The sequence below is a fragment of the Elephantulus edwardii genome, unplaced genomic scaffold (assembly GCF_000299155.1).
Source record: "Elephantulus edwardii isolate Elephantulus edwardi_28Jun2011 unplaced genomic scaffold, EleEdw1.0 scaffold00001, whole genome shotgun sequence".
NCBI lineage: Eukaryota > Metazoa > Chordata > Mammalia > Macroscelidea > Macroscelididae > Elephantulus > Elephantulus edwardii.
In genome coordinates, this window is record NW_006399751.1 from 44,918,190 (window position 1) to 44,941,769 (window position 23,580).

Genomic DNA, 23,580 nt, shown 5'->3' on the forward strand with positions numbered 1-23,580 from the left:
AATCAGGCTGCTCCTTGGAGGCAAGGATTCTGAGGCTCTGTCTAACATACTTTGGACATGTTGTAAGGAGAGACCGGTCCTTGGAGAAAGATACCATGCTTGGGAGGGTGGAGGGCAGGTGCAGGAGGGGAAGGCCCTCTGGGAGGTGGATTGATTCGGTTACTGGGGCAATCAGAATGAGTGTGTCAGAGACAATGAGATTGGCACAGGACAGAGTACAGTTTAGAGCTATTGTACATAGAATCGCTATGAGTCGCCAGCGACTCGACAGCACATAACAACAATGATGTCAATTTGAAGACAAAAATATACTTGATTCAGGCTGTAGTCTTTTCACCCACTTGCTATGCATTGAGAGGAGGAAAATGACTAAGGATGACAGAAGGTTTCTTGCCTTTGAACTGTGATGTTGGAGATGAAAGCTGAAGATGAACAGACTGCAAGAAAACCAAATAGGTCTTGGAGAAGGTGCAGCCAGAGTGCTCCTTGGAAATACAGATAATGAAGCTGTCTCATACTTTGGGCTTGTTGCTAGGAGGATTATTTCTTGGAGAGGAACATCAAGCTTGGAAAGGTGGAGGGGTGGGAAAAGAGTAGTAGAGTCACAAAGAGGTGGACTGACACAGTGACTGCAGCAATAGGCTTGAGAGTGTCAAAGATTGTGGGGATAGATGGGGATAGGACAGTGTTCAGATTGTGTTGTTCATAAGGTCACTATGAGTTATACTTGGTTCGACTGCACGTAACAACAATAGCCGTAAGTGAAAACAAAAATAACGTCAAAAGAACATGGAGTCATAATTGACAAGACAGTTATTGTTGTTGTTGCGTAGAGTCACCTCCAATCATAGCCTTCCTGTCCTGAGCCAGTCTCACTGACTCAGACACAAGTTCCCCATTGCCACAGTAACTGTATCAATCCATCTCATCAGGGTCATCTCCTCCTGTGGTGTCCCTCCACCCTTACAAGCATAATGTCCTTCTCCAAGGACAGGAACAACCTGGCCATGTGCCCAAAGTGTGTGAGAAGGAGCTTCAAAATCCTAGCCAACAAGGAGATGCTTAGTTTCATCCTCTTCAAAACAGAACTATTTGTTTTTGTGGTGGTCTGTGGAATGTTCAAGACTCTTCCCAGCACATCTAAAAGGCATCACTACATGGTGCCACTGTTGTAAAACATGACTGACATCAGGGTTGGGGGGAGACTGAGAAAGATGGGTTCAATAATGCATTAAAACAGATGAGGGAGAAAACTGTTTAAAAGGGTATGTGATTAGGTATTTTTGTCATGACAGGAGTCCAGAGTGAAGGCTGCATAGTGGAGTGGACCTGGGGGGAGGGATTGTAAAACAATGAAAGAATTTTTCTTTTACTTTTCCAAGAGGGTAGTGTACTAGGGGGAGGGTTGGGAGGGGAGAAAATTTCATGCAACAATGAATGGAAATTCAAAGTCTCTGTAAATTTTTATTGAAATTAATAAGTAAAAAAAAAAAGAAGATACTCTGAAAAATTGCACTAGAGCATCAAGAAGCCAAAACAAAGGAAAAACATGCTGAAGTGAAAGAGCTGAACAGAAGATTTCACAGGGCAGCTTGAGAAGACAAAGCAAAATATTGTAATGGAATAAGCACATAGCTAGAATTGGGGAATAAAATGGCAGAAGAGTTCTGCATCCCAAGCTGAGAGAAGTAAAAACCAAATGTAAGCCTCAATATTGAGTCAGAATACAGAAAGATAGTATGTTGCTGTTGTTAAATGCTGTTGAGTTATAGATGACTTGTAGCAACCCTATGAACAAAAAACCTGAACACCTGTATAACTTTCATTGTTTCTCCAAGTTCATAGAGTTTCTGGAGATAAGCTATTTCAGAAGTGGATGCCAAGAATGATCAAAAAACAATTAAAATTATGCCTGAGGGCCGCAGATTAAAATCACCCACCTTTGGCTTGGTAGCATCACTTTCTGTCCACTAAGCCAACAGAGCTCTATGTTGTTGTTGTTAAGTGCTGTCGAGTCATAGACGACTCATAGTGAACCTATGAACGAAAGCTGTACAATTGTATAACTTTTATAATTTCTCCAAGTTCATAGAGTTTCTGGAGGCAAGCTATTTCAGAAACGGATACCACTCCTGCTTCCAAGATTGTTTTAATCGGGAATGCTATAGGGAGTATATTAAATGACCCAGAAAGCATCAAAAAACAGAGGAAATATACAGTGTCACTGTACCAAAAAGAACTGACACTGAAAAACTTCAGGAAATATGATATGAGCAGGAGCCAATGGTAATGGAGAAGGTGGAAGCTGCATTGAAGTCACTGGCAAAAAGTACGACCCTAGGAAATCAATGGGATACCCATTGACTTGTTTCAACTAACAGATGAATGAAGCCCTAGATTTGCTCACCTGGATGTGTGTGCCAGGAAATCTGGAGGACAGCTGTTTGGCCAACAGATTGGAAGAGGTCCATATTTGTTTCTATTCCTAAGAAAGGTGATCAATATAATGTGGAAACTACAGAACCATATCATCAATATCACTAGGATTTAGAAGAGGCCATGGCACCAGGGATATCATTGTTCTTAGATGGTTCCTGCCTGAAAATATACTAGAATGTCTATTTATGCTTTATTGACTATGCAAAGGCATTGAACTGTGTGACTCATAACAAGCTATAACCTAGCCCACCTTTCTGGCCCATCTGAGGACATTCCGGTTCTCATTATGGGCCACACAAGACTAAACCAACCTAGCCAATCTCACTTAGCCGGTAAGGGCAGGACTGGGATTCACATTATCTATTTTAGTTATCTGTTGCTACACAACAATCACCCCACAACACAGTGACCAACACTGAGAATGGGAATCCTAGAGCACTTAATTGCGATCATGTGAAACTTACACCTAGACCAAGAGGCTGTTATGGGAACAGAGTAAAGAAATAGTACATGGCTTAAAATTAAGGACCAGACATCCTTGTGCCAACTAGACTTATAGCAGGAGCAGCCATGGCAGAAGCAGAGAATCAAAGAATCAACATGGGATGGGACTGCTACCCATCCCCACTCTCTTCCCGTACACGCCCCCACACCTCCCCAGAACCAGAGCTAAGCGTTTTTGCCTAAGAGTTTGTTGAACAACTTTAGAGGATGGGGGTGGGGGAGAGCCAACATTGGCCTAACTGGAAACTTTGTAACCCTAGTCTAAAACCACAAGGCTCAAGGCTGAGGTGCCTGCATGCATACTTCTGAATATCTTCTGCTACTAATCTATCACCTTTTGACTCCCCCAACATGGTTCTATGTGGTCTGTGAGTATCACATTAGATTCTAGACCCAGTAAAGCAGTAAGATTGGTGTAGAGGCAAGTAGAAAGAGCATGGAGGACACATTTGACCTAATGGGAACTGGTTTGGTTTTGTTGATGCTGTTGACAGAAACAGTTCCCCTTTATAAAGTGGGTAAAAGTCAGATATGGCTGTCCCCATGTGGCCCTTTCTCTTTTTAGTGAGAAAGTTTAAAGATGTATGTGAATTCTGGGAAATTATTTTTTGCTAATGCCTTCAATGCAGCATTAGTTCATGATTACATGCTACTTCCTGGAATGACTGGTTCCTACAATCTTTTTGGTATAGTGTATTCTTTCCATCTTCTCTTGATGCTTCTTGGATCATTCAGGATTTTTTTGCTCATGGCATCCTTCAGAACTGCAACTTGAGGCTTGGATTTGGTTTTCAGTTCTTTCGGTTTAAAAAATGCTGAGCCATTTCTTTCCCATGCTATCCATCAGGTGAGGTCCATTTGTAGTTACAACTTGTGCTTTTTAAAAAAGGTATTTACAATGAGTAAGTCATTGATTGTACAAAATTAAATTATCCTATCTCCACCCTCATTTTTTTGTCACCAAGTGAATAATTTCCAATTTTATGGAGTAAGACCTCAGAAGTTTTACTATCAATTAAATGCCAAGCCTTGTTGTACTTCACAATACTCAATGTGGTTAATACCAAAAGATCCCAAACAAGCCTCCATTTAATTAAAATGTTATTCTTACAATTCCTGTAATTTATGGGGAAGAAAATTTTAATTTTTTTATCTAAACAAAAAAATATATAGATTCATTAAGCTTGATCTCCCTATGCTTCTTCAGTAAATCTAGAGCAAGAGTCAGTACACTTTGTATTTTCTGTTAAAAAAATCATAATTCTTATCAGGCTTTGCAGGCCAGTATGTTACATACTTTTAAAAATGTTGGAAGGGAAAAAAACCCCTAGTTTGTGGTCCAATGAAATACAAGCTGCAGGGCACTCTGACCTGTAGGTTAGATTGCCTAACTCTGTCTAAAACAACTAGTCTTGAAAACAACATGCCTTTTTGTTTCTTCATATTCTTGGTTCTGGGACAGGCCTCAGGCACAACATGCACTTAATATTTTAATGTCTAATGAAAGCAAGCCAGGTGCTGCTATAAAGCACTGTTCTAGGGTTGGCCAAGTTGGCAGCATTATAAAACCTCATGGGCTTCATGTTTTCTATCAGGCTGTCTTTAAGTTGACTTTCTGATCATAATCAGCAAGTCAGGTTGAAGAGCTGGCCCTTGGACTTTAGAAATTTAAGCTAAAAATGAGACTCCAGAAAGGTAGAAGAGGGTAGAACAAACCTAACTTAGAAAAAGTACAAGCAAGATGCTTGTTAGAGGCAAGGACTGTGAGTCTCACATACTTGGGGCACGTTGTTAGAAGGGGCCAATCCTTGGGGCATCATATTTGGAAAGGTTGAGGGTCAGTGTCGGTAAAGGAAGAGAAGATCCTCAACAAGATTGCTTTACATAGTGCCTATAACAAGGGGCTCAAGTGTGGCAGAGATGATGAGAATGGCACAAGAAAGGGCATAGTTCAGATCTGTTACTCATAGAGTTCCTGTAAGTCACAGTCAACTTGAAGGCACCAAGCAACACATGGAAGTCAGGGAGCTCTGGTGGCCTCGTGGTAGTTAGGCAGCCAACCCAAAGGCATGTGATTCTAATCTACCAGTCGCTGAGCTGGAGAAAGATGGCAATTTCCTCCCATGCCATTTACACCTTCTAAAAACATACTAGAGGGTCAGCTATGAGAAGGTTCTGCTTCAGCGGCATGTAACAACAGCATATGAGATCCAGGTTCCATTCCTGGCCAATGTGCCTCAGTTAAGGCCACTACTTCAACCATGGAGGATTGAGTATTGCAATGGGGGTGGCGGGAGAAGTTTCACTCAAGCTTTCAGACTAAGCTAGACTAGAGGAAAAGTTCTGGCAATGTAATGCTGAAAACCAGTCAATGAAAATCCCACTGATCACAATGTACATGGACTCTCCAGGATTTGGAAGCTATTTCAGAGCCAAAAATCAGAAAGGAAGAAACTTCTTTAAATAAGAAAGAATAATTACAACAGTGTAGACTGAAAGAACATTTAAAAAAAAAAATCAGACAAGATAGAACAAAACATTTTATTATTAAAATAAAAACCTTTGTATAAAAGCATTACAGATCAAAAACTATTTACACTTATTGATTCAAGATTCAATTATGCTTCAAACAATGAACAGGAGCACTATCAATGTAATGTTGACACAGAAGCACTCAGATCCCACTTTAATCAAATGATGTGATTAATGCAAAACTCAAAAAAACATGTCTTTAAACCAAACTGGCAGAGCAGCCAAGTTAACAAACCATTAAAAGTCACCCATCTCCAAAAAGGCACTTCTCACTGCTATAAAAGCATTTAACATGAATACAATGCCCAGCTTGGAATTTCAAGAAAGCTAAAATGGCAAAGCACTGTAGACTAGCATTACTCTGAATTTTCCGTGTGAAATGGTCCAAGACCTAAGTTAAAATACCTTCTATAAGAACTGCAATAAATTTAACAAACTAAAATTATACTAGTTTCAAACCAAGAATTTCAAACAAGCCTATTTCTGAAATTTCACCACTGATTTCCAAGGATGTGTTCCTTACGATGATTGCCCACAAACCTCCAGATCATAGTAGCTGTGTTAGCCAAATTCACTACTTCAGTCTTAGGATGGAAGAAATCAGCAGCAACTAAGTCTCAACTGTGGCAACAATAAGCAGGCTACACAGAAACATCTAAATTAAGTAATGTACTCCACTCTGCATCAATTAGCTATACTTTTCACATGGCTTTAAGATCTTTGTGACTTGACTCTACTAAAATGTAAACAAGTATGGACACAAAAATCACAAAGGCTGCTTGCATGTAAACAGAAGATTGTTCTGTAGAATTCAATAGATTTAGTTAGTTCCTACTACGACTTTGTACTAAGTGCTTGGGTGTATTACAGTTATTTAATTATCAATTAAATTGTCACAAAAGCAGACTGTCACATCTTTCTCCTGCAGAGCAGTTAGTGAGTTTGAACTACCAACCATATGGAGTGAGTTTGAACTACCAACCATATGGTTAGCAGCTGAGCAATTATCCACTGTACCACCAAACCTCCTAAATCAAACATATTTTCATTTAACTGTCATTTTTAAAAAGTTCTGAAAATAAGTGGTGGGAGAGGACACCTGGAAAACAAAGGGATTGATTAGGTCAGGGGTTGGGGCAGAGGAGACACCACAAGAGAGCAAAGTATAACAAGCTATACACATCCGTGGTGGCTCCAAAATACACCTCTGATGAGATTAACTTGTTTGAGTTTTCTGTTAAACAGAATGACCCACAAACTTCTTAATCAAAGTTTTAATCAACTGACAAAATTGAACATTTTATGAGACGGTTAGAGAGTATAAGTCCAGTAGTGACTCCCCAGGATATTACTCTTGCATTTCAAATTCCTGTTTCAGACTGTGAAAGAGAAAAGGGGGTATTAGGGCAATTTTCAATTTAAGAATTATCCTTTGAAAGCCTAATTTACTTTAAAAATATTTTTTTTAATTGAGTCAAAACTCACTTATGGTCAAGTGCACAAACCTCTGATTTATACATACAAGTAGACCTGGCTAACCACCCAGAACAAAGTACAAAACCTTTCCAACATATCAAAAAGCTCCCAGTGTGCTCCCTCCCAGCCTCCATCTTAAAGTCAGGCTTCTATCTTTTTATTAGACACATAAGTGAGCGTAAAATTGAGGTAGAAGAGAAATAAAAAGCCACCATTACCTTTTCAAGTAAGCATGCACATTCCCAAAGCCATGATATTTGGCCAAATACACCAGGACCCCAGTTGCACACCGGCCATCGCGCTGCCTACAGAAGCTGCAGTTACAGATTCCACGGCAAGGTGGGCAGTGCCAGTTCTGAAGGGGAATTGTTGAAAGGCACAAGTAAGTGGTTTATATTTGAGAGGACTTGGGTACAACCAAATACCCCTTAGAATCAATTTTCTTAGTTCAAAGGTTTTGGTTGTTATTAGTCATGGCTTTGTGGACAGTAAAGTCAATTGACCTAATACTGTTCTTCTTTTAGTTCTATCTTCTAGTCTCTTGTGTAAGGCCTTTGGTATTAAAAGCGTGGGAGCTGTCATACAACATACATCTGGTCTTTATTAGCCTGAAACAGTAGAGGCTATTGTTGCTGTGCATTGTCGAGTCAGAATCGACTCATAAGTGACCCTCCAGTTGGTTTTCAGAGGCTGTAAATCAAACAGGAAGAGACTGGCTATCCTTCTCCCACAAAGCAGCTGGTGGATTTGAACCTCATGCCTTTACCACCAGAGCTCTAAAATAGCAGAGAAAGAAAGTGAATTAGGAGTCTATACTCCTAATATCAAAGTGAAAGGTATGGCTGATTGATTCCATGAGACCGTAATGGTCATGGTGCCATCACAGAATGATGTGCAATGGTGTCTCTCTGGAGACTAAGGTGCGCCTGATACAGGCCATGGTCTTTGCAATCGCTTGTTATGCATCAGAGAGTTGGACAATGACTAGGGAGGACAGAAGTGATGCCTTTGAGCTGTGGTGATGGAGAAAAGTATTGAATATACCATGGACTGCTAAGAAAACAAACAGATTCATCCTGGTAGAGGGTTAAACCAAGCAACTCCTTGGAGGCAAGGATTCTGGGGCTTCGTCTGACATACTTTGGGCATGTTGCCAGGAGGGACGGGTCCTTGGAGAGGGACGTCATGCTTGGGAGGGTGGAGGGACGGCACAGGAGGGGAAGACCCTCTATGAGATGGATTGATTGGGTGACTGGGGTAATCGGGATGGGTGTGTCAGAGGCAGTGCGATTGGCACAGGATAGAGCAGGGTTTAGGGCTGTTGTGCATAGGGTTGCTATGAGTCGCAAACGACTCGATGGTACATAACAACAACAACATATATGAAATCAAGCTGACAATCGTAACTAAAGTACACATGTGAGGTTTACAGGGCAGCTAGTCTAACTGGTGAATAATTTTAGAAGAGGTAATAAAGATGACAACACAATGTGAAGTATGTATTCAATGTCACTGAACTGCACATGTAGAGCTTGATAGAAAAAGCACAATAAAATCAACATTACCTTTCCCTCACTTACTTATCAATTTCCTTTTAAATTCTAAGGTGAGTAGTAATGTTGTATTAGGACTTTGATGGATATAAAATCCTATTATTTCCTAATGTTTTCTTAGGAAATACAGAATTCTACAATAGCAAGTACTAGGAATAAATGGTGAATTGACCTCCTCTATATCTCAGTCTTAAGCAATCAGGGCAAGGTGGCTAAGTTAATCCAACATGAATACTATGAGTAATTCTGCCTTCCTTGAATTAAAACCACAACCCTTCACATTCTATTTACCATTCTCTAAAGCACTGAAGAGCTTAAAAATAATACACATTGACAGACAATAAAACGGTAGCCTAGAGGTAAGAAACTGTATTGCGATTCCAAAGGCACATGGTTGGAATCTACTAGCTGCTCAATGGGAGAAAGATGGGCAATCTCCTCTCATGCAATTTATAGCCTCTGAGGCTCAGCTATTAAAGAGCAATGAGTTTAAGGTATTTTGGGACTTTTTTTTAGGTGTGAAGTAATACAAAGTAGTTAGTATAACTAATATTCAATCTATGCCTAATTCTACTTTGTCTAAATTAAGATTAGATCAGCCTTTTGAGAATCTCCTTGGAGGAAAAACAAAATAAAACAACCTAAATAAAACAAAACAACAAAAATCTTTAAGGCATAGAAATCACCAAAAGACTATAAATTCTATCCCTCTCAAACTTTTAGGGGGCTAAGGAAGCAGCAGTTCAGGAAATAAGCATTTATATGAAAAGAAACAAATAAGCTATTTAGGGTGGATTAGGAATAGAATCAAACTTCTGAGGTTATAAAATCTTGCCTGAGGTTAGAAAATTGCCCCCTAAGGCCTTCAAGGGCCATAGGTTGCATTGTAAAATGATCTATGACAAAAGGTGCTTAAGAATCAAAGAAAGTGGCTGCTGCGGACTTTATCCAACCAGAACAGTTGAGCTTGAAATACTTTCTTAAGGTAAAAATATAGCAAGTCTGTATTTCAGTAAAAGCATAATTAAATTTAGAGCAGCCATCTACTTGCATAGTTCAACGCTCTCAAACTAGAGATACTACTTATTTCAGCAGTCAATATAAAGACAGAAACTTTACAGCAACCTAAAGACCAAAGCCACTTAAACAAAACTGTAACTATCCTAAGTGAAATACCACATTCCTACAACAGAATAAGTGAGCTTTGGTGGCCTAGTGGCAAGAAGCTGCACTACAGTCCCAAAGGCATGCAGTTCAAGTCTACCAACTGCTCCACGGGAAAAGCATGGGCAATCTTTACCCCTGGGATTAACTACCTCTGAACTCCCCCCACCCCCATGAGGGTCAACTACGGTTTAGTTCCAATTTGATAATACACAACAACCACTACAACAAATTAGAATAGTGCCAGTGGATTTAAAAAGAAAGTGAATCCCAGGTGTGTGAGGTACTACCACCAGTGCATTCTTTTATTCTGACCCACAGAACCACCCCCTCCCAGGCACCTACAGGATCGAGCAGGGCATCCTTGACTTCTTCACCATAACGGTTTCGGAGGCAGGGACCACAGAATTGGCCTCGAACACCCCAACACTCTGGGTTTCTACAATTTGTTTTGGTATCAATGGTTTTCTGGCGACACTGATGACAGGTAGACCCCTAGAAATAAACAAATGAAAACTTAGAAAATGTTCTATCAGGCTCTTATGATTTTTTCTTTGAAACTTATTTCATATACAGTATATATACCCAGTTTTTAAAAAAAGTCATAAGCATAGTAACACTATTCAATTAATACTCAAAGTTGGTATGATTAAAATCTTGTTTTCAGTTAAGGATTTTGCCAATACAAAAAATAAACAACTCAAATTCAATCCTTATCCTCATTATATCACCATATCCCCAGCATCATGGGAAAATTTTTATCACTGCAGACTTACCAAGCAAATAATTCAACTGAAGAGGACTAAGTCCCAGGGATACTATAAAACTTTCTTTGTATGGAAAAAATAATGCATAGATACACATCTCAGATGTAAGATCTTTAGAACATCTGTAAGGAATGCTACCCTCTCTCTTTTTTTTTTTTAACTGAATTTTAATGAAAGTTTATAGAGAACTTGGATTTTCATTCATTCATTGTTAAAAATTAACCTCCCTCTCTTAAAGACATAATTGTTTGCAGACATAATTTAGAAGATCTTACCAGAGAACGGTTATATATCTTCTCACGAGAATTGCTGCAGATGTTTTCCAGTTCTTCCTCTGTAACTTCTTCCACAGGGCGGATTACATGAGGGAGGGTCATGGGCCCTGGGCGCCGATTTCTGGGCATGTCATCATCCTGCACAAGAAGTAGGTCCTCACTAGCTTTCCTCAACTTTGAGCCTTATCTAACAAATTTTGTATTTCTTCACAGAAAATTCAACCTGGAAATCTTTCAGCACTTAAGGAAGGGGGCTAAATCCTATTCTTATTATAAGGATCATTAGAGAATATTATGGAAACAATGCTTATCATTAAGAAGAGGGGAGAAAATTTGGGTTCTCTGACCTGCTAACAAAATCAACCAAGAAGCTGATGTGACAATTATAAATGGCTTATATATATATAAAAAAGTTTAACAGGTATTGCCTGATGTTGAAATTGTGATTATGTCCGTGTGTTGTTTCTCATGTTAGCAAACAAAGCACAAATGTGGAGAACTCACATTCATGTAGTCGTCCATGACCTTCCTCTTTCTCACCAACAAATACTTGTCCTCTTCCTCCTCCTCCTCATCCTCCTCTTGGGGCACAGCACTAGGGAACCCCAGAATCCGTGACCTCGACCTGGTAAGAGGGCGAGCCCTCCGTTCAGGGTTTCTCCTGGAGGCAACACCTGGAAATGTGCGCCGTCGGGGTGTCTTTGACTGCTGAACAAAACATATTATCACAGAATCCATTTATTTGAGAGTAGAGACAAGTGAAATTTTTGAAAATCCACACCTCCTCCTTTTAAGGATGCTTTAAGTAAAACAAAGTTCTGGCTCCCAGTTTTCTTTGCCCTTTCCACTATGCATGAAAGCTTAAAACTCATTGCTACTGAGCATAGCTGACCCTTGGGTGGGTTTCCAGAGGCTGCAAACTACACAGGAGAAGACTACCCATAATCCTCTGGCAGAACAACTGATAGATTCAAACTGCCTGCCTTTGGGTTGTTACCCATCAAAGATCCCTATAATACATGAAACACGAATAATATTATCATATTATCTTCCTTCTCTGTCCTTTCAAAGCTTAGTCTAATTGGGAAGAAGAAATATAGCCAATCAGAAGGGGTACCATGAAATTATAGCACAGAGGTCAAAAACACCAAAGATTACAGGAAGGAAGAACTTCTCAAGATCCATTAGATTATCTCTTTTTTTTAATATATCAGTTGATCAGACTACAGAAAACAAGGAAACAAGATTTTAAAATAACACCTTGGGTTTGCTCAAATACTGTTTTACACCTCTATACAGAGAAATCTTTGTACTTACTGAACCTGGGACCTGCAGGGAACGTCTTCCAGGGAATGAACCAGGGAAGCTTTCTAATTCTGCCATTAGTTTTGCAAGCTAAAAAGGGCACAGGTATAAAGAAAATAGATTATCAGCTGAAGAAAACCTACTACTGGAAATAACAGTAGCACATTTCAGGGCTTTATACTTAGTAAGTTGACATAGTCAACAGTTACTGATGCCACCTATGCACCTAACATAACTTTAACATACCCCAAATTTTAAAAGTTAAAGGAAAGAGACATACTTAATAGCACACATAATAAAGACTTTGTAGTACAGCTCCAATGATCCAGTGAATATAATCCTTAGGACCGAGATTTAAGTAATAAATCTCTCAGAGAAAAGCAAGGATGAGTTGTTCTAACATAAAGTCCGACACTTACCATTGCTTTGTTTTGCTTTATATTTAAAGCCCTTTTCTCCAGAAAATCCATGCCTTTTTCATCTTCTGAATCAGAGCTGGCATCAGTGGGAGAATTCTCCGAGGACAGCGGCACTTCGGCCTTTTTCTTGGCTGCTGTCCTGGTGTTTCGTGTTGGGAATGTCATTGCTACTCGCAGGGTTCCTGAGCGTCTGCATTGACTTCGGGTCCTGCAGCCTCCCTTTTCTGCCTGCAGCCTCTAGTCAGTCAATCAGAACAACTCAGCAGTTAATGACTTGTTGACTGGCAGTCAGGATGACTACAAAATCTCTTCTGAACAAAAGACACATCAAATAAATTTCAACTGCACACTTATGGCTCTGGGTAACAATATCAGGAATTACATACAACAACCATCTGAGTATGCTATAATTCAAGTATTATTACTAGCTATCTCCACACCCTAGACCTGTGATTCTGAATCCTTTCCTAAAAAAACAAAAAAACAAAAACAAAACAAAAAAAAAAAACAACTCAATGGGAAAACTGACCTGTAAACATCTACATAATTCACAATAAAAATTTTAAAAGGAGAACTGTCTGCTCCCCTTTAAAATTATGAAAACGGGATCACTGAGTATTTTTGAAGAATTTCTGTGGGAACAAAAATAGGTGCTCTCCCATGATTATGGTTTAAACTATTTTAAAATTACTCAATTCTCATATCCACTTTCTGTAAACTTAGGGGGGGGGGAAATTCAGATTACAAAAGCAAGTTAGGTCTCCATCATTAATTTTGTATCAAAATTAGCCACCAAAGAAAGAACAAAACCACAATGTGATACCACCACTTCAGACTCATTTATCCAACCAAAGCCGTTGCCATTAAGTCAATTCTGACTCACAGCAACCCTACGGGATAGAGCAGAATTACCCCACAGGTTCTTTTCAAGGGTTCTATCTTTACAGAAACAGACTGCCTCATCTTTTTTCTGTGGAGCAGCTGGTGAGTTCCAGCAAACCTTACGGTTAATGTAACCACCAGCCACCAGCACTTCTCATCCACAAGGATGGCTAGAATTAAAAAAAAAAACCCAACAACAACCAACAAAATACCACCCAAGTGTTGGTGAGACTGTGGAAATCTTGAAATCCTAATAGAAATGTAGAATGGCATAGCCAATTTGAAAAATAGTTCTGGCTGTTCCTTATACAGCAAGAGGTTGCGGGGTTTTTTCCACTCCTGGGTCTATATCCAAGAGAAAGAAAAAAATATGTCCACAGAAAAAAATTGTACATGAATGTTCACAGTAGTATTCATAATAGCTCAAAAGTAGAAAGAGCCCCAAAATGCTCATGGTAGAATGGATTTTAAAAATGTCTGTTATCTACACAATGGGATATTAAAAAAAAGAGGTGCTGATACATAGTACTACATGAATGCACTCTGAGAACATTGTAGGTGAAGAACGCCAGACACCAAATATACATAGCATGATTCCTTTTATAGGAAATATCCAGAATAGGCAAATCAAAGACAAAGTGAGCTGGTGACTGCCAGGTGCTGCTGAAGGCATAATCATAAATGAGCATGGGGTTTCCTTTTCCAAAACTCCCTGTAGTGGTGATGGTTGAGGGAGGAAAAAAAGAAAGGGGGAAAAATAGCACCTATCAAGTCCCAGAAATGAAGGAGTCACATTACCATCAAAAAAGATCTTAAATGGTTCAAGAACTTTTAGTCTTTCCATGTTCTTTTAAAGTGTTCCCAAAATGAGACACTGTATGATGACAAAAAGATTCTTATGCATTAACACCTTTAATCAATTGATATTTTATTAATCACAACAGTATCTACAAAAGAAAAGAAGTGCAACATTGCCCTGAAATGCTACTATGCTTGGGTCACATCCTGATTTACAGACTAGCTCCTGCAATAGCTCCAATAAGCACTGAGTAAGAGCTGTAACACTCCCTAGAGGGCAAGTATTGTATTACCACAGACAGCAAGAGAGCTGTCAAACAGCCCCTGGCCAGGCACTAGAACTTACATCAGTGCTACTCAGGTAGGCAGTGAGTGGACCTTTACTCAGCAGAATGCTAAATTACTTACACTTAACTGTAAATTTAAGCATTGCTTCTTTTATTGAGAAAGTCTTGCTTAAGAAGATAACGTTAGCTGAACAGCATACTCAGGGAGGGCAGGGCTGGGGAGGGGAGCAGTGGGAGCAGTAGCAGCAGTAGCAGCAGTAGCAGCAATGGCCTATGCAGGACCACAGAGAGCTTTTTAAAGGTTCTGAAGCAATAGCACAGCAAAGACCAACCAAGAAGCAGAAGTGAATGCAGGAAGGACCCTGTCCCTACACAGAGTCTGGCTTCTGCCCTTGAGTTGCTACAGGTTGTCAGGTACAGAGACAGACCCACTAAGGAAACCAACAAAGCCTCGCTAGCTCTGTGCCAAGTTGGGCTGAGCACCCGGAAGTTTAGCAGGAGCACAGCTAATCTTTTCTTCTAGGGAGGCTGGATTTCTGCGGTAATGGAAATCTGGAAATTGGTGAAGTCTACCGTACCAATCTCTAAGATTTCTACAGCCTACATACTGTGTAACATTTATAAGTAGGATAATATTAACAAAATTAACTTAAGGACATAAAGAAAATACTCAATATTGGCAGGGGGGAAGTCAACAAAATCCTATGGCATGACTAAAATGGAAAAACAAAAGGAAAAAAGTCAGCAAATAACATCATGCCCTAATACATCTTAGTTCTCAATACTGGTGAAATTCTCAAACTCACCATTCCATCTTGTATCTCACTCTCTGAAAAACCACAAAATGATTCATCGTCAGAGTCGGCATGAAAAATACTGGCCAGTTCTTTACTGACATCTGGCCTTGGTTTGGGTTTCTGTAAAAATCCACAATGGTCTAACACATCTTGCACCTCACTTTCTGAGAAGCCGCAGAAAGATTCATTATCAGAGTCCTCATAAAAAACATTTGCCAGTTCTTCACTGATATCTGATCTGAATTTAGGTTTCTGGAAAATAAATAAATAAATGTGGTTGTGCATTTTTTCTTTTCTTTTTTTTTCATTTTCAAGAACCAATTTTCCATAAACCGTGCAGAGAGCAAATCACATTTACAAGTGCACTACAAGAGAATAGCTTTTGTTACAAAGAAAAATGGTTCAGGGGTTTACAAATGATTTCTGAGTTGTTATGGCAAATCATCAGGCATGTTAGGTTAGGCGACATTTCAAAAGGATAGAGTAAGTAGCTATTCTACCTCCAACAATTACTACCTAGAACCACAGCAAAAAAGTGAAATGAAATTACAGTGCATACCGTATTTTCATAACGGCTGTATAGAAATGTAGGCAGAAAGCAAGCAGTTTTAATCAAGCACAAAGCATTTGGGGCATTTTTGAACACTGCAGACTCAATTCTGTTTATTCTCAGGCAGCACTTACCGTGTTTGCAAAATTATCAGAAGCAAAGCTGTCACAACTGTCATCAGAGGATGACGCGGTTTCCATGGAAATTAACTTCACATATCTGAATTTCTTGAAGTTCTGCACTCTGAGATTCTTTTGCTGCAAATGGAAATGGTAATTCTATTAAGTGAGATGTTTACTGCAGCATCTAAGGAAAGACATCACTTTGGAGTTTAGGAGTTCCAAGCAGCACAGAGAGTCTGTCCGGTTTTTAATACTCTACATAAAAAATGGAGGATTTACAACCAGTAAGCATGTATAAATTGTTGGACAGGAAACTAATTTGTTCTATAAACCTTTCACTCAAACTACATTAAAAAATGGGTTACGAACTAAATATTTCCTTAAGAAAGTTCACCATGATATAAGTAAAACAAAAGTGATAAATCACTGTGCGTTTTTGTTTTAATAAAAACTGCATTAAAAAATAAAGAAGGAGCACCAGGTTAAATCCTAAAGAGGAAAATTTTCTTTTGAAGAAAAATTTTAATGACATTGATTAATTTAATCAAGCATAAAGAGCTATGTCCTCTAACCACCTTCAGAGCCTCCAAGCTCACAGCATTTTCCTAAGCCCCTAAAACCCACTCTCTTTCCTTGTGGGGGAAGGGGTGGGAATTAAAAACTGTACTAAAGGGAAATTTGAAAAGTACTAAATGGAAGAGTGATTTTTCTCCTTCAGCCAAAATCAAGCTAATGAGGTCTTTTTATGTAAGCTTTGAGCTATGTACTGTGATGCTAATTTCCCAAACTACAAAAATGGGCAGGACCTCTACTTCACTATGGCTGGCATCCAAGCAGGCACAGTTCCAATCAAGAGAGGGGCCTGGTGATTTCGGCACAAGTCCTTACAAATCACATACATCAACCCAGTGAACAAATGGTGTAAGGAGCCAAGTTAAAGGTCAAACAGCACTCTAAACCCAGGTGGAATGTCTGACTCCACTTCAGTGCTCTATTACCTTGGCCTGACATTCAGCGCTCTCTGCAGCCCCCTTGCTGTACAAGATTTAAGCTTTTAGAAGCCCTTCCCTAAGTGCAAATGACTTGTAGGTAGGAAATGCTCCATTCATTTATAAACACTACATAATCTGCACTGTTCATCTGGAAATGCAATTGGCATCTACCTCAAGTAAAAAGGACAGCAATTTCTGCTATTTCCAATAGACTTCTTACTTGTTGCGTTCTTTTCATACTTTTATTTTCTTAAATGTGGCCACAGGATATAGAAATGATTGCCTACCTACATGGAAAAAGTAAACTCTACTATAAATTCTCTAAACCCTAATGGTTAGGTTCCAAAGACAAGTTCGTTATGTGAAAACAGATGTTATGCAAAAAATGGAGCTTGAGATCAGATCACACTGCATGACTATTAAATTATAGCATTATATGACTATCAAACCACTAAGCATTGTGGACTAGCCAGGGTGACAAATAACCACAACCACTGCTCTAAATTCATACTTGAGAATTCATTTTTTTGCCAGACATATGTCATTAATGCAAAATAGTTAATAGATTTGTTTAACTATGGTCATGAATGTGAACTGTCTGATGAGAGCTGCGATGTGAGGAGAAACTCTGACAGGTGGAATCACTCCAGTTGGGTCACAGAAGAACTCTTTTGGGTCTTCAATGGTTTCTCCCCCCCCCCGCCCCCCAAAACCAGGCCTCTTTACTAAGATGCCTGCGGTGAGAGGGTTAAGCAGGAACTACTGGAATCTTAGTTGAGAACCATTTATGCCACTCAAAGTCCTAGATGCTGGATTGTTGTTAAGTACCATCCAGTTGGAACCTACTCATGGACCCTCCAGTGGGTTTTCAGAGGCTGGACACTGCACAGAAGGAGACTGCTCATCTTTCTCTTGAGGAACAGCTGGTGAATTGGAACCATATACCTTCAGGTTGACAGCACTTTCTTCACTGCTAGGCTACAAATAATCCTAAGATGTGAGAATTCAAGCGAAGAGAGCATTTCAGAACATTTTTAACCTTTAATATACACCTGTGTTATGCAGATGACACAACACTGCTCACTGAACCTGAGGAGGACCTGAGGCCCTTGCTGCGGAAGGTCAACTACTGCAGCCTTCAATATAGATTGAAGCTCAATATCAAGAAAACAAAGATTTTCACCACTGGGTCAATTGGCAGCATCAGTATGGATGGTGAAGAGACTGAGATAGTTAACAGCTTTAGTTTACTTGGTTCCACAGTCAACACTCTTGATAACAGCAAGAGTACTGAAGTGCAACGACATCAGGCTGGAGCCTAAGGTACGCCTGATCCAGGCTATAGTCTTTGCAATTACATGCTATGCATCGGAGAGTTGGACAGTGAATAGGGATGACAGAAAGAAAATTGATGCCTTTGAGTTGTGGTGCTGGAGAAGAGTGTTGAATATACCACGGACTGCTAGGAGAACAAACAAATTTGTCCTGGAGAGGGTGAAGCCAGAATGTTCCCTGGAGTCAAGGATTCTGAAGCTTCGTCCGACATACTTGGGGCATGTTGCAAGGAGGGACTGGTCCTTGGAGAGGGATATCATGTTTGGGAGAGTGGAGGGACGGCGCAGGAGAGGAAGACCCTCGATGAGATGGATCAATTCTGTGAGTGGAGTAGTGGGAATGAATGTGTTTGAGACGGCGAGGTTGGCACGGGACAGAACAGCGTTTAGGGCTCTGAGTCGCAAACGACTCGATGGCACATAACAACAACAACATATACACCTAGAGATCTGTGATGGCCTCGTGGACAGAGTTGGGCTGCCAAACCAAGGGCAAGCATTTCAATCCAACAGCTGCTCTGAGGGAGAAAGCAATGTCCTCCCACAAGATTCACAGCCTCTGAAAACCAGCTAGAGGGTCAGCGGATTCAGTCCCAACTTGATGGCAATGAATAGGATTTGAAGTGTTTATATATGCCTAAGGGAGCTCTGAAATGCAGTCTGTAGGGAGGTGTGCCACATCTCTTCAAAGGCCACATCTCTCTGGTGGGTTGAAGCCACCAGTGGCTCTGAGGGATAAAGATGGACAATCTCCTCTTGTGGGATTTACAGCTTCAGAAAACCAATTAGAGGTCAGCTATGTCACTCCTATGGAGAAACAAGAAGCAGTCTGCTCCCATTATAAGATCTGCAGCTCTAGAAACCAGAGAAAAGTGTTGCTCTGAGTTGTAAACTAGTGGGTATGAGTTTCATTTTCACATATACCTAACATTCTGCACTGCAATCTCTTGAAAATAAAATTCTTTTCATGATGATGGTGTCCCAACTTCCCTATGTCCCTGAGAAATCTTCATTAAATCATAATAGGAAATCTCTTTTTGTTCTTCTAGGCAGAAAATGCTATCCTAACTAGGGCTCCCAAGCCTAAAGGCTGCATGGGAATAATATGAATGTTAGAAACACCCATTTTCCAGATGGAAAAATTCACGCCCCTAGGAAGATGAGATTGCTCAAGATCACAAGGGCTGCAAGAATTCAAGTCTGAATCTCCTATACTACACAACAATCCTTAACGGACTGCAAGAATCACAGCCTTTTACAAGCAGTCAAGGAAAACAATTCTATTGGAAGCTATTAAGAAATATATGCTGGGTTCTAACAAGTCAGTAATTCCTCATGGATTCACATATCTAACAAGTCAGCTCAAGACAACAGTTACCAGGCAAACGAATCTTGGCAGTAAAGGCCACAGAGACAGAGAAGGGAAGGAAGGGAATGTTTTTGCCCGGAAAGTAACACCATTTAGTGGCTGGATTTGTTACAGGCACGGTGTTAAAGGATGCTTTTACACTATGATCCGTTAGTTTTAAGGACGGTACAACCACTATTCATTCCCACATAACGAATGAAGAAATTAAGGCTCCCACAGGTACAAGTCATCCAGTGGCATAAATGTGAGCCCAGGAAAGTAACACTCATTCATGAATCTTTACTGTCACCGAGGTGGCTCTTTAACCTAGCCCCAGAACTAAAAACCACCCTAGTCACTCCAACCCTAGCCCGATATTTAGTTTAAACATGCTTACATATATCTTTTAAGTCTGCTTTTTCCTTTCCACCCATCCCCCACTCTTCTCATCTCCCAAGGGGCCGAACCTACTTTCCGGTTTCCGTTACAGCAGAAACTAGCTTTCCATTCAGAGTATCATCTTGCCACTATGAATAACAAGGCGATGGGGGTGGGGGTGGGGGTGGGAAGGGACGGGGGAGAGAAGCAAATAAATGGGCAGCAAATGGTTGAAACCACCAGGCTATTCAATTACATTTAATCACTGCATAGGACTAGAAACGCCTCCTCCCACGTACACCACCCAAGTTCTCAAGAGAGCAGTTTGCAAGTTTTTAAATTGCAAACTAGGCCGCAGTAGAAGTTGGCAAAGAGCGCCGCCAGGACCACTAGAGAGGGGCGAGGTGGGGGAAACGCGGAAAGCCCCGCCACGGCCCAAGAATTGTGCGCAGGAAAGGGATGGGCTCGAAGCCTCGGTGCAAATTCTCAGGAAGCAGTGCTCCCCACCCCGCGCCCTACCCGCTGGGCCCCGGCCGGCGGACACAATGGACACCCCTTCCCGGTCCCCCCACACCCCAGCCACTGCTCCTCCTGGTGCACGTGTCCCAGAAGCGCACGTGGTTCCCTGCTCCCTAGTGCTGCTTCCAATCCTGCAAACCGCTCAAGATCCCCAAACTGGCCGCACGCCCTAGACGCACGACCATTGGGAGGATCTTTGAGGAATTCCACGTGCATAAAACCTGGGGTGTCTGGGTGGACATGGCCCGGATGACCACAAGTTGATCGGCAGAGCTCGGGTCGGCAGAGCTGGAAGGATCGACTCGCCCGCCTGCGTCCAGGACCCACCGCGCCCACCCTTTTGGTTCGCACGCCCAGCCCTCACCGCTACCCGGCGAGTGTCCATGCTGACAGCGGGCGGGCAGGTCGGCAGAGAACCCGGAGACAAGAGCAGCCGCGCGCGCCGAAGTCCCACGAAGCTGCAGGGGCTGGAGCGCAGGGGCTGGGGGCGGGGCGCGCGGACCCGGGCCGGGAGGGGCGGGGCCTGGGCCCGGCTTTCCCGCGTTAAGTCTCAGGTCCTGCAAGGTAGGGTAACGGGCCGGCAGGCCTAAAGCAAATATACTCCAAAAGCAACCCTGCTGTGCATCAGATCTTTTGAATATATTTGGTAACCTTGAAATATTTAAAATCTGGTTTTTAAAGGGCCACGTGTTTGATACTGAGGAATCCCTCCTTATGTTGCTGCTCGGTCCTGAGCGAATGGCGCGAAAGTGGTTCATATTGCCTTAGGGTTAGCTGATTGATTTGCATGAATAATGGGGCCTGGAGAAGAAAAGGAGGGACTGTCCGGGAGTGGAGTCAGTAAGGAGGAGGTGCAGGTCTTTCATCCCGCCACTTAGCACTTTCTTAGTTGTAGAAGGTTTACTTAGGTTGAGTTGGGTTGTGGGGTTTTTTAACTCCAAGAATCTCGTACAAAACTCCACCCTTCTTTTGCAGATTCTTTCCCCCTGGGTGTAGCACCTCTTATCTGGCGACCACACCATTATCTAAAACAATAAAATCCTGAGCCCTCTTTGAGAAAAAGAAAGCTTAGTTGATGTTTCAAGTAAAACTTGTGATTTTTTAATTTTTTAAGTCTTCTGTAATTTTCTTACAAATCAAACAGTATTTCAGAGATTATGTGTTACAGTAAAAACAATTCTAATCAGAATGAATATGATGGGGGTTTTTTTTATTACTCTTGTCAAACCTTAGTGTTCCTCTGAAAATATTCTGTTTTAAAGAGAAAACAAATTGCTTTCTAAAAAGAAACGAAATCTTTTGGAAAGACACTAATTATAATCTGACAATTAAAAAAAATACTTTCAATCGACCTTCACATTTCACCCATTTTAAAAATATATTTTCAGGAAAAAGTTTTTTGCAGTTAAGAGATCCTGCACCAAGAAGTATTTTGTTCCTTTCTAGATTTATGGGCTGAAGAAACTAAACCTGTGAATAAGCAAAATATACCCAAATAGTGTATTTGAAGGACTCCAGGGGACTCGGGTCATTCGTGTATTTGAAGGACTCCAGGGGACTCGGGTCATTCCACTGTACAAGAGACAAAGAACTCTAGTATAGAAGGTAGGCATCAGAAGCTGTTGGTTTGAACATGCTCAGCACCTGTGGAAATTACCGGCTCATCAAAGAGAAAGTCTCTATGAACTTTTGTGGAATGAATGAACAAACAAATGAGTGTTGGTGAACTAAAATTGTTTTTATTGCTATGTCCTTGGCAATACAATTTGTGTCACTAAAGGCAGCTCTGGTGGCCAAGTGGTAAGGAGTTGCACTGCCAATCCAAAGGCTCAAGGTTCAAATACACCAGCTGCTCCTCTGGAGAAAAGATAAGCATTCTCCTGTGGGATTTACAGCCTCTGAAAACCTACTCTTCCAACTCCAGGCTACATAATAATAACAACAAAGGATATGAGAACTTGAAATTACAAAACCTGTAATTTAGGGGGAAATTTTAAGTCACTTCGAGGAGGCAAGTCTTTGATGGGCAAATTCATTCATAGTCTTGTAGTGCAAGAAAGCTACTTGGCTTACATATTTTTAAAGATTAAGATCTTCTCTCAGTGATCTAGAAAGTGCAAGTTAAAACTTAGACTTATATCTCAGACATAATTAAAAATGCCGATAAGATCATGGTCTGCTGTTAGGTGCTAGCACTTCTGATTCTGAGCCACTATGTAAAATCCAACTGAAGCATTGCATAACCTTGCACCATCTTAAGATCTCTGCTCTGCTTAAACCTGTCATTCCACCACTGTGTGAATCTACCTCACCCAGAATCTTCCTCTCATTGGCTGACATTAAAGTTCAACTCAGTTCATTGTTGGTGAGTCAGAACCAACTCATAGTTGATCCTAAAGAGGATTTCACTTTTTTACTTTGAAGAACTATTTGGGAATATTTTGTAAAACCCAGCAAAGTTTTTCCCACAAAATCAATCTAGTGGTTTGTGACTAGCATGTTAAACCAACCACATCAGTGTATATATTAAAGAACCCAGGTGGTGAGCTACAAAGTGAAAGTTAGGTACTGAGGACACCTAACAATAACAACATTAAGGAACCCTGGTAGGTTGGTGGTTATGGCACTGGGCAGTAACTGTTAGCTGCTTTGTTGTGAGGTACCATTGAGTCAACTATGACCCACAGTGACCCTATAAACAATTTCTGGGCACCTTGCCTGTCCAGTTCCACCATCCTGATCACCTTGTTTGAGCCTATTTTTGCAGTCACAGTGTCTGTCAATCTATCTCATCTCATTGAGGGTCACCTTCTCTTTTTCTGACCCCTGGCTTTTCCAAGTATGGTGTCCTTCTCCAAGAAAAAAAAAGCAAAGGAACAAACAAATTGACCTTGAAGAAAGGACAATCAGGGTGTTCCTCAGAGATAATGTTGGTGAAATGTATCTCATACCTTGGGCATGTCAGGAGGGGGCAGTCCTTAGAAAGGCTGTTACTAGATGTTGTTGTTATGTGCTGTTGAGTTGCTTGCGACTCATAGCGACCCTATGTACAACAGCCCTAAACTCTGTTCTGTCCTGGGCCAATCTCATTGTCTCCAACACACTCATCCCGATTACCCCAGTCACCAAAGCAATCCAT

The 23,580-nt window shown here is 40.9% G+C and overlaps 1 protein-coding gene across 1 annotated transcript; it reads right to left on the reverse strand.

Moving 5' to 3' along the window:
- Positions 1 to 6,823: 6,823 nt before the first annotated feature.
- On the reverse strand, positions 6,824 to 20,826 carry CDCA7 (cell division cycle associated 7). The gene is made up of 10 exons (XM_006878967.1): positions 20,806 to 20,826; positions 15,883 to 16,005; positions 15,208 to 15,450; positions 12,435 to 12,671; positions 12,028 to 12,105; positions 11,215 to 11,418; positions 10,711 to 10,848; positions 10,014 to 10,163; positions 7,170 to 7,306; positions 6,824 to 6,854 (listed from the first exon to the last, which is right to left on the reverse strand). The coding sequence occupies exons 1-10, from the start codon at positions 20,824 to 20,826 to the stop codon at positions 6,824 to 6,826; spliced, it is 1,362 nt and encodes a 453-aa protein (XP_006879029.1).
- Positions 20,827 to 23,580: the final 2,754 nt, after the last annotated feature.